This window comes from Aplysia californica, unplaced genomic scaffold (assembly GCF_000002075.1).
Source record: "Aplysia californica isolate F4 #8 unplaced genomic scaffold, AplCal3.0 scaffold00302, whole genome shotgun sequence".
In the NCBI taxonomy this organism is placed as follows: domain Eukaryota; kingdom Metazoa; phylum Mollusca; class Gastropoda; order Aplysiida; family Aplysiidae; genus Aplysia; species Aplysia californica.
The window spans coordinates 452,763-463,885 of NW_004797572.1; the positions used below are offsets into that span (position 1 = coordinate 452,763).

At 37.5% G+C, this 11,123-nt stretch overlaps 1 protein-coding gene across 1 annotated transcript; it reads right to left on the reverse strand.

The window, feature by feature from the left end:
• Window positions 1–9,088: 9,088 nt before the first annotated feature.
• On the reverse strand, window positions 9,089–11,112 carry LOC101846514 (solute carrier family 2, facilitated glucose transporter member 8). Its single transcript, XM_005101874.3, has one exon. It carries the CDS (start codon window positions 11,057–11,059, stop codon window positions 9,665–9,667), a length of 1,395 nt encoding a protein of 464 aa, XP_005101931.1. The 5' UTR covers window positions 11,060–11,112; the 3' UTR covers window positions 9,089–9,664.
• Between the last annotated feature and the right edge of the window lie 11 nt (window positions 11,113–11,123).

Sequence of the window (11,123 nt, forward strand, 5' to 3'; positions counted from 1 at the left end):
CCCCCCTCTATCTTTTTCTCTCTCTGCTCACAGACAAAATTGTTCGCTTTCAACTCAGTGCTGGAACATTTGTTTACACTCGTATCATGGGCCTCACGCGCTAAGACAAGTTCGCGCCCAAGTCTCGCTGTTGAAAAATGCAAGAAAAGATATATAATTTTTTTACAATTTTCAAAAGAATGAAAATGAAGCAATTTTTTTCTCTCTTAAAAATGTTTGCTTTCTTAGCTTTTAACAATTGAACAGCTTGCCAACAATATGATCTTTTAACCCATTGACACACATCTGATACTTTATGGAATTGCATAACCTCCCACATCTTAATGGTTCAGGGAATGCAAAATCCATTGTATGAAAATGTTTTTAAGAGAAATAGACTATAAATCAATGTCTGTGATACTTATATATATCTATCCTTGCAGACATAATCACGGAATGTTTAGTCTTTAAATGGATCTACAATGGTTTTGAAGAGAATGTATTCAAAAGGATAGTGCAATAGCTTGATTGAAAATACCTTACAATTTTGTGTTATGTCTAGAAATTAAACTTCTTGGCTTCAGCAGACAACTAGTTGTCATATATCATTCTTTCCCTTCCACACTACACTTTTCAAATGTGTGTCGCCAGACCACCCATTTTATGGATGTGTGGTGTTAACTAGCTTTCTTAGTGACCCTATAAATCTTGCTAAACATAGAAAAATGCTGTTTCAAACTTTCAGATGGTGATATAGTCAGTTTTAACCCTCAACAGTCAAAAATATATAGTTTGGGTACAAACTAAAGAAATACGCTGCAAAAGTTTTGGACTTGACATTGTTTGATTGTGATCAAGAATCAAAGAAGCAATTACCGCCAGCAAAGTCAATACAAAGGTGGGGAAAAAATTGTACTCATAAATATCAGAGGGACAGAAGATAGAGTGGAACTCGGATTCAACGAGCTCGGATTCAACGAGGATTGATTCCCCGTTTATTTTCTTCTTTAAAATCAATAAAAATAACCCGGATTCAACGAGCACTTAAATCAGCTACTTCGGATTCAACGAGGTCGCTTCCACGGAGAACAGCCAGTGCGGACGTAGCTTTGCTCATTTTTCTCCCAAAACGAACTTTATCTATTCCGGGTAAACCATCCATTGCTTCTGCATCGTGAACCATTATTCACTTGTCGATTGCATGCGACCAGTCAGCCGCCTTTTTTCAAACCAACACATGCGTTGTTGGCACGCGCACGTGTCTACTCTGACGCGTGTCGGGGTTGGATTGGGGGGGGGGGTACTACCGTCCGGGCATGGAATGTCGCAGATAAAAACGCGTCACAGTCTTTTTTTTTCCCTCGGCAACTGATCGTTATTACAATGATAAGCTAGTCTTGACGTAGATCTACATAAATGAAGTGTACGCTGGTCTATGGAGTCAAAAGTTGCCGTATGCTAGGCTTTACACAGCAACACAAGTTTTTGGTAAACAATCGAGATTACACAGATGTGTGCATTTGAACGAATCGGTCTTTTTTTTTACGCGGCTCATAATATGCAGGCATTTCAGGCACTACTTGTGACTTCTCTTTATACATTACTTGTTCAGTGCCTGTAATTATCTACACAAAACCTCGTGTTTGCTATTATAACGAACACTCGGATTCAACAAGATTTTAGGTCAGGCCCAGCGACCTCGTTGCATCCGAGTTCCACTGGATAACGCAAAATTATCCCATTTTTTTCATTCTTTTTAACTACCCAGTATCAAGATTTGCTGACATTAAATGAGCTTTACCAGATCACAAACAAGACACCTTGGTGAATCTTCAGGTTGTCTCATTTTTGTGGTCTGGCACTATGCTTTTTACAAAAACAGAATCTTGAAATGAGTAAGACGAAATTTAGTTTGTTTATAACTATAGTTTCATTAACCTCTTAATCCCCTTACAATGAAGGCGCACCTTGACAACAATCATCTGTAGCACACGTTCATCAGTGTGAAGAACAAGTGCAACATTATCAAGCAGAAAAAATCAGAGCACTAGTTTCTGTAAACAAGCCATTTATATGTTTTGATCATCTTCTATACACTGATTTACTGAAGTACTCTCTCCCTGAACTTGGAACCTCAGGATGTCAGGATTTGGATAAAATTAGGGTCAGGCGCCTAGGGCTCAAAGGTTTCATCAAGTTTCACACTCCATTAAAATTAAACACAATAAAAATTGCTTCAAGGGTGGAATTTTCAGTCCTCAATGAGGATACCCAGCTGGGATGAAACAAAAATAACAACAAACAGGACAATCTATTCAGCTTGCTCCAATATGAACTCATCACTTTGATGCCTCGGCCATAAACCAAAGTTTCAGCCACTTCCTGGGGTTCTTCTAACCTGCCTAATACATGATAGTCAATTGAAACAAATCTGATCAGAAGTAAATTTAATCATTCTGTCAGAAAAAAACCCAAAAGAAACAAGAACCTTTATATTTCCCTTTATTCAAAAAAGTTAAGCCAAAACCATGACACACTAAAGAAAACCAACAGGTTATCACTGTAACTGTGAACATGACAAAGCCAAAGATTAATAACACTGCAATCTTCAAAATGAAAGATTACCAGAAACAAGCACCACAGTTTGCGGTTGTGTAAATGTAAAACATGAATCATTAAGTTCACAGTATGTTTGGATAGATATATAGATATAGGCAAGATTTTTTAATCAATTTTTAACGTAGGTGATTTTTTGGCCCCTCGACACAATTCAGATCATTTAGGAGGTGGGCTTCCGACCCTACTTATCATGGCCAACCGAGGCTGAGAGGGATACAGCATCCTAACAGAAGGACTGAAACACTCAGTAAAAGTTTCTTCCCACTTGGGAATTGAACTCATGTCTCCTGCAAGCAACAGTGAAGCACATAACCACTACACCAGTCACTGGTAGATAGGCAAGAGATAATTAAGCGCTCATGAAAACAAAAATAAACTTGTGACACCCAACACAGAATTCAGACTTTGTCAAAAAAGTAGAAATATACCCAAACAACTGTCACATGTCACATCATAACCCCGACAAAATGCATATAGAAATACCAGTATGTAACTAGACTGATAATTGCAACACTGTAAGAGAAGTAGGCCTGTAACACCTGCCAAACACCCACAATGGTAAGAGAGGAAAAATGATGGCCAAAAAGAATTGTCTGCACTCTCCCTAATCCACATTTTTAAAAAATAACAGCTTTTACAATTCATAAACTACAGCAATGAAATGCACTGATGAAGATGCAAACGAAGTTAAACAAAGTGATAGAACTTGATACAGAAAAGTTAAAGAAGATGAAAACTAAACAAATTCTACCTTCCGAGTCTAGTCTCCTTATTACACCTTCAGGGACGGTTAAACGTTTCAACACAATAAGAAAATTTGCGCAGTCCATTTTAAAGCCAATACAAGATGGATTAATGGTGTTCCGCAATGAACGTGAGGAATATAATTCAATTGCTTCAATTCCCAGCTACCAAGTTGCAACCCCAGTGCTTTCTTGTCATATCTCCATTTTTAATAACAGTGAAAACAGTTCATAACAAAGAGTGAGCTTAAGAAGATGTCACATTTTCACTGTTTTAAAAAATGGAGATACGACAATTAAGCACAGAAGTCGTGAAGTGTAGCTCGTGTCATGGGGGAAAAAATGAATACTCACATCTTTTTCAACTACATGAACAGAAAATAAAATCTTATTTTGGGCCGCCTTATACCTACAGACCAAAAAAAACCTTTACCCACGGGGAAAGTCTATATAACTCTCCAACAAAGCGCAAAACTCACACAAAAATTGACAGGAAGCAAGCTGAACCATGCAGAAGAAGAAACACATTACAAAAACAACAGTATTTTGGAAGCAGCCATGGCAGCTCCGAAGATACAGTTCACAGTTGAACAAAGTATTTATTATGGTTGGAACATTATTATATTGAAACAAAGTCCCCTATGCAGACCCGGAATTTCTTCTGTAAATGGTTTGGAATCAGCCCCAAAGACCGTAATATACCAAGTAAAGTAACAATACCTATGTGGGTGGCTGACTTCAAATCACATGGCTCTGATGAAAATAAAAACAAGAGATCAAAAACTTGGGTCACCCACAGTGGGAGATCGAAGCAAGCGCGCACTGTTGAGAAGGTGGCAGGGGTGGGGGAGTCTGTGAGCGAAGAACCTAAAGGTCAGTTCATTGTCATTTTATTTTTATTGTAATAACAATTGCTAGAGAATCTGTTCATTGTATGTTGAAGTACAATCTGAAGTTTAAACCATACAAGATCCAGGTAGGCCTACATCAAAGGCTCAGTAAATGGAAAATGTCAGAGTGTAATTCCATCAAGCGCTTAGAGTGTGTATGGTCCAAAACGGACATCACATGGAGCAAGTGCTCTAACTTCCATTGAAAATTTGTCATAATAAATCCGGATGTGAACAAGTGCGTATGCGAAATCTTGTGTTTCTATCTCTATTTTAACCGTTTTTATGGATGTCTCTGTGGATAAAGGTTTTTTGGGGTCACTTGGTATATACATATGTTTCAATTTCTGTAACATGCAGCACAGACCTGTTACAAGCCATCTAGAGATAAAGCTGATACAGAGTAAAATGCAACCAGATTTGAAGCCCCCCCCTCCTAAAAAAAACATATATGAAGAACCCGAAGACAATAATTACACCTTCAATTTCCAAACCACACACGAACACAACTGCAGATGACATTATAAACCATTATATTACATTATGATTCCGACTAATAACAAATACAAAGGTATAAATCAGCGGTTGTCAGGTATAAGAATGACAAAGGAAGAGCCACATAGCTGGTTTGATATGCACAAAAAATTAGATAACAGATCCCTAATAACAAAGTAATAAAATAAAGAAAGGTTGAGTAACTGACACCATACTACAGTCAATCATTTCATTTTCATGGAGCTTCACAGCATCATCACACCAGAACCAAATCAACTTAGAGTCGAGAAAAAGTTCCAAAAGTAGCTGAGTCAGCTTCAGCATCACATAAAACTAGATCTATACCAAATATAAGAAAATTCAAATACCCTTTAATATGGTTATCATAGCTATAGAGAATTGCTTCTTGACGACAAAATATTTATCACGCAATTCTGGGGTTTTGATATAATATACATAATATATAGTATACCTCTCAATGTCAAATAAACACTCCCACACACATGGAATGAAAACTGTTTGACAACAAAACAGGAACATTAGTCAAAGTGCTTATAGATAATATTATAATTTATAATGTATTTGCTCAGTAGTGCAAAGACCAAAATATTATCACAAAGTACTTAACCCGATCATTAAGGCCTTTGAGAACAAACTGAAAAAGCTGGCTCAAAAGAAGTAGGTTTCAAAATCAAACCCGGTTCTCAGGAGTGAGTTAACAACAACAATAAAAGGGGCTCAAGGAAACCTATTCCTAACATTGCGATACAAAATATGTGCATAACTACGTCTATAAGACAGCTTCAAGGGGATAAGATTTTATAAGGATTGAAAAATATTCTAATTCAACTAGTCGGACATAAAAGAGCAAAATACAACGACTGAAAACATGTTACATGATACGATTGCTATTACCTGAACAAGATATATTCACTTTTATAAAAAAAATAATGTAACTCAAAATATATTTGTGAATTTAAAAACACTCATTTGTCAGGCAATACTACTTAAAAATGGCCAGGCACCCAATTGTAAAAACAAAAAGATGAAGAAGCCACTATGAATAAAATAAAACCAAATATTACAAAACTCGAACACAACACAAAAACAAAGTCACCACCTAAGAAGTCTAAATCGCAAATCTGGGACATCTATAAATTCTCAATAATCTGAAAAAAAGGAAGAAAATAGCCATTCCTTTTCATACTTTACTTACCCCCCCCCTCATTCTGTTCAAAATTGAATTTTTTCCAATTGTTCACAAGAGATAATCCAATCCCTCCCTTCAGAGGGTTTTTACATTTAGGACGGAGAGTGCTTTGCCCACTCAACCCTGTTTTCAAACTCAAACAAAATTATCAAGTTTGATTCTATTGGCTCTAACCTTAATGCCATGCCACCAAGCAAGAAAGAGGAGTAGGGGTGCAATTTTGGGGTAGACAAAATGTCACCCCATATCCATGTATGAGCACTTAGCAGCTAGAAGTTTGAAATTAGCTTGACCAATGTCTGCTGCCCTGATCACATCGCCAGCTAAGAAAAAGAGTTCTTCAAATTATTGTTACATGCACGGGAGGGGTTGCACTGGTTGACTGTGTTTATTACACCTATGGGTAGGTGTGTAAAGGGTGGAAGCAAAAGAGATGTTCAAACGCCAAACAGTGGTCCTATGAAAAGCAAGCACTGGTGGCAATGGAAGAGTAGGACTGATGCATGTTATTACAAGAGAGGATAGCACTTGAGAGGTGTGAAGTTTTTTTACCACTGCTTGCTGATCGGATAAGCAGCCCGTGATCCCACCGCCTGGACCTTTGAACCCCCCATCCATCTCCCCCCTCCTAATTTCCACTGTCTAAGAAGGAAAATTTCCAAGATGGAATTTTTTTTCTGGCTCCCTGGCAATTCCCTCTTGTTACACAGATTTGACTGTACTTAGTACATGTAGATGAATGATAATGAACAACTTAACATCATTTTGTTCACTGCAGTCAATAATCTTGAGTGTTCAGTGAATACAGTATTTTAGCACTCACCAAACTTACAAAGAGAATAAAATGCACAGTCCTATTGAGCAATTAAATGCCAAACAGAAAACACTTTTACTTTCTTTTTAGATTTTTTGAGTGTCAATCAACTGGTGAAAAGGAAGCAAAAGCTCTTCAGAACAGTCCATATACATGCTTTTAAAACAAACTTCATGAAAAAGAGCATAACGCACAAACTGTTTGACTTCTCAAATAATCATGCCTTTAGGCAAAAAACCAAATTTCAATTTCACTGAAAAATTAAAGATGAATTGCAACATTTCATATTAGTACCAGACTCACAAGACACAAAAACAGAAATATACTGTTACAAAAATATCATAATTCAGTACACTTTTAAAAAAGAATGTGCACACTATACATGTATATTGAGTACAGCAGATGGATTTAGGGAGCTGCCAACTAGGGAGAAAGAGACTTACTGTCATTGATATAGCATCCCAAGGGGGCAAAGTGTTAAAAACATTGATAGCGACATGGACAATTCAATACCGTAATTAAAACAAAAATTGTAAAGTTATTTGGATACATATTATGAATTATGCTAAGTCTGAATTTAAAAAAGGCAAACAAATCACTGCAAACAGAAAAGCAAAAATCTAAGGACTGTGGTAGAAACGCAATAAAACAAAAGAGGAATGTAAACCAATGATTTGAAAAGTAAACTTCTTATAAAATAAGAAAAGATCATTGTAATGACAAATTGCTAAAATATATATATATATATGTATGCGGTAGAGTCTAGGGGGACCAGGATTTTGGTCCACGAAGACTGCGTGTCTAGGGGGACCAGGATTTTGGTCCACGGAGATTAACATTGCGATCTTTTCATTCAAAACCTGGGTGGGTTATTTTGAGAGAGAGAGAGAGAGAGAGAGAGAGAGAGAGAGAGAGAGAGAGAGAGAGAGAGAGAGAGAGAGAGAGAGAAAGGAAGAGAGAGAGAGAAAGGAAGTGAGAAAGAAAGAAAGAGACGGAGAGAGAGAGGGAGAGAGAAAAGGGCGTGTGGGGGGGGGGGGGGCAGAGCGTGAGAGAAAGAGAGACGAATAAGTGTACATGATACAAAGGGAGCGATTTAGAGAAAAATGAATAGGACAATAATAATGTGCATGCTCAGGCATGTTCTGCGTGCATGCGTGAGTGAGTGAGTACATTTTTAAGCTATTCTTCAAAATATTGTCCAACGAGCAACGATGCGACCGTCCCTGCCATTTGGGAAAACGAAATGACAGCTGGAAGCAGAAGGAAATGACTCATGAGGTCACGCATACGCAAAGCAAAATATTTTCATGGTCCCCCTAGACCATGTGTATCTGTGGACCAGGATCCTGGTATCGGAAGACACTTCCTAATCCTACATAAATAATATGTGTCGTGACGTGGTGGAATAAGGTGCTCGTCAATTTTTGGGAATATGTGGTGATTGGTATCATATCTGTTCATTTGCCTTGCTTGTGGTGAAAAAAATATCCATCTATGTTGAATAGAAGTCGAAATATTTGCGATTGAAGGAGGTCAGGGTTGTCTGGTTTCAGAGGTAAAATTAGCGAGAAAATAGCCTCCAAAGTTTTGTAATTTCCATAGCTTGAGAATCCTTGGAAATTGAAAAGTGATATTTTTTTAGCCTTTAATCAATGTTTTTCAGTAAAATCTACACAGAAATATGTTTTTAAAGGGATGTAAAAGGTGCCAAAAAAAGAAAATTAGGAAAAAAATTCCCCTGCAGTCATAGAAAAATGCCAAATTCTTTGATTTCACTATTTTGACGAGCGCCTGATTTCACCACGATGATTCACATATGATGCATGTACGTATCAGCAGGAACATTTACATTTAAATTAAAACTTACTGAAGTAAATTCATAATCAGATAATATTATGGCACTAAAAAAGTGTGTTGGTTAAATACTTTATTAACTCAATGACTCCCATCATTGCAACATTTGTTATTTTTCTTGGTCTAACCCCCTCCCCCCTCCCCCCACATTGCATCACCTGTGATATATACTGACTATTGACCGTTGATAGAGCACATTATCTGTTGTTACAATGGGTTTAGTTTCTAAACAAAAACAATAATTTTTACAATTGCCATTCTGTTTAAAATGTTAATTCAAACCACCAGAACTTTTTGACATAGAATGTTTTAACTTAGCCTAACCTGGACACTGAACAGCATCCCTGAGATTCTTTTCAGTCATGAAGGCAGATCTGTGAGTCACAGGTCTACCCTTGGTGTTCCTAGAAGTACTGGCAAATATTTCTACCTCTTCCACACAAAGCAGACTGGGACTATTGAGTAGCCTACATGCATTCTTTCATTTTTTGTTCATTTTCCTCTATAAAATTCCTTTAGTTCCGGTGTGACCCCAAGTTATTGGGCACTTCATGTTCATTGATAAAAACATCTATAAATTATATCAAAGTCTGAAAAATAATGTGGAATAAATAGGGTCAAAATAAAAAGGCATACTAAACTTCAAAATTAGTTTTCTGATAGATAGTTGTTCGGGCTTGTTTCTACTTTTTTAATTAAAGTAACAAATCCTTATTATATATATATATCTCTAATTTGCATGGAACCCAAGTTTTGTGTGAATGTAGCAAAAAGTGTAAGATATTCTAAAAATACCCTTCACTTGTCTGGTTCCCTGAGATTTCTTTCAGCCAAAATACTGGTAGTCAGTGAGTTAAAATATTTTAAAGGCTTTTGCGCAAAAAATGTAAGCCTTGCAAAAAAAAAGTTGTGCCCAGTCACATTCCTTTGTCTAACAACACTTCAAATTTCAGAGCAGACCTCTCATATCCAGTGACAAGTTTTTCTATCATCAGAGAAAGAAAAAGTCAAAATAGAAGAAAAAAAACAACTTTTCACCAAAATACACCATTAACTTTTTTTATACTAAAATAGTTCCTTTCCCAGCAAAGTACATCTCAATATCCTCCAAAGATTTACCCTTTGTTTCAGGAATATATTTTCCAACAAACCACACAGCTATAGCACAACAAATACTAAAGAAATAGAAAATACCATCATTGCCCATAATCTGTTGAAAAGTAGCAAACTGGCTGGTTACAATAAAAGCTGATCCCCATGAAGCAATGATTGCAACTGATCCTGCAGTACCTTTGCAGCGAGTCGGAATCATTTCTGACATGATAAGCACAGGGACAGGACCCCAACCAAGAGAAAATCCAATTATGTAAGTAGTAAGGCAACAAACTGGTAACCATGTTTTAAGAGACTGTCCAAGATAACCTGAACTAGACAGCTTGTAATACAGCCCAAATAAGAAGAGCGTTAAGGCCATCACAAGACCGCCAATGTGAAGAAGTTTCTTTCTTCCGGCACTGTCCATGAGATAAACAGCAACAATAGTGGCAAATATTTGGACAATTCCAATTATTTCAGTAGCAGCGTAAGCAAAATCACCGACAGCAGTTTCAAAAATTGAAATGGAATAAAACATGACAGCGTTTATACCAGAAAGCTGCTGAAAAATCATAATGCAAACAACTAAAAATATAGGATGTGACAGTTCTCTTTTCATTAGCATTTCTGAAAATGAAACACTCTCTTCAGGATCTGAACCTTCCTCAATTTCTTTGCATTCTTCACTGACATCAGTGTGTGGATCTCTGAGACTACTCAGAGCTTTGAAAGCATCTGCTTTTCTGTTTTTCATGAGCAGCCACCGAGGAGTTTCAGGAATGAAAAATGTCAATAGCCCACCTAGCACACTGGGAATAATGCATAAGTTTGCAAGCCATCTCCATTCAAAAAATGACCCCAAAATATAAGCTGCGGCTATTCCAATGGTGATGAGCAGTTGCACACTTGAACCCAAGATGCCACGCATGGAAGGAGTGGAGATTTCAGCAATGTACATTGGGACACACACTGTGACCATTCCACTCCCAATGCCAGTTAAAAATCTACCGAAGTTGCATTGGTATGTTTCTGAGGCTGAAGCAATGATGAAAAATCCAGCTGCAAACGGTATCGATAAAAATGTCAGAGAAAGCTTTCGCCCTGCCTTTTCGATGAGCCATCCACCCAGCGGACCACCAAGCAATGCACCGATCGTAAGAAGAGATCCAAACCAACTGCTGTCTTCCTTCTTAATAACTCCACGTTTGATCATGCTAGGGATAGCTGGAGAGCTGTAGCCAATAGCTAATCCAAAATTCATCGCTCCTAATAAAGCACAAAAGGCAATGAAGATAAGCTTTTGGTGAGATCCTTCATACTTTGTGTTGATCACACGCCCAGCGGTTTGTTTGTCGGCCATCTTCAAACGCTACGTTGTTGCTTTGCTTGCATGACGTCCAAAGCGTGACCTCCTCGCAGGCAGG

Excerpts from the sequence above, each read along its gene's own strand:
- LOC101846514 (XM_005101874.3), bottom strand. The coding sequence starts at position 11,059 with ATGGCCGACAAACAAACCGCTGGGCGTGTGATCAACACAAAGTATGAA.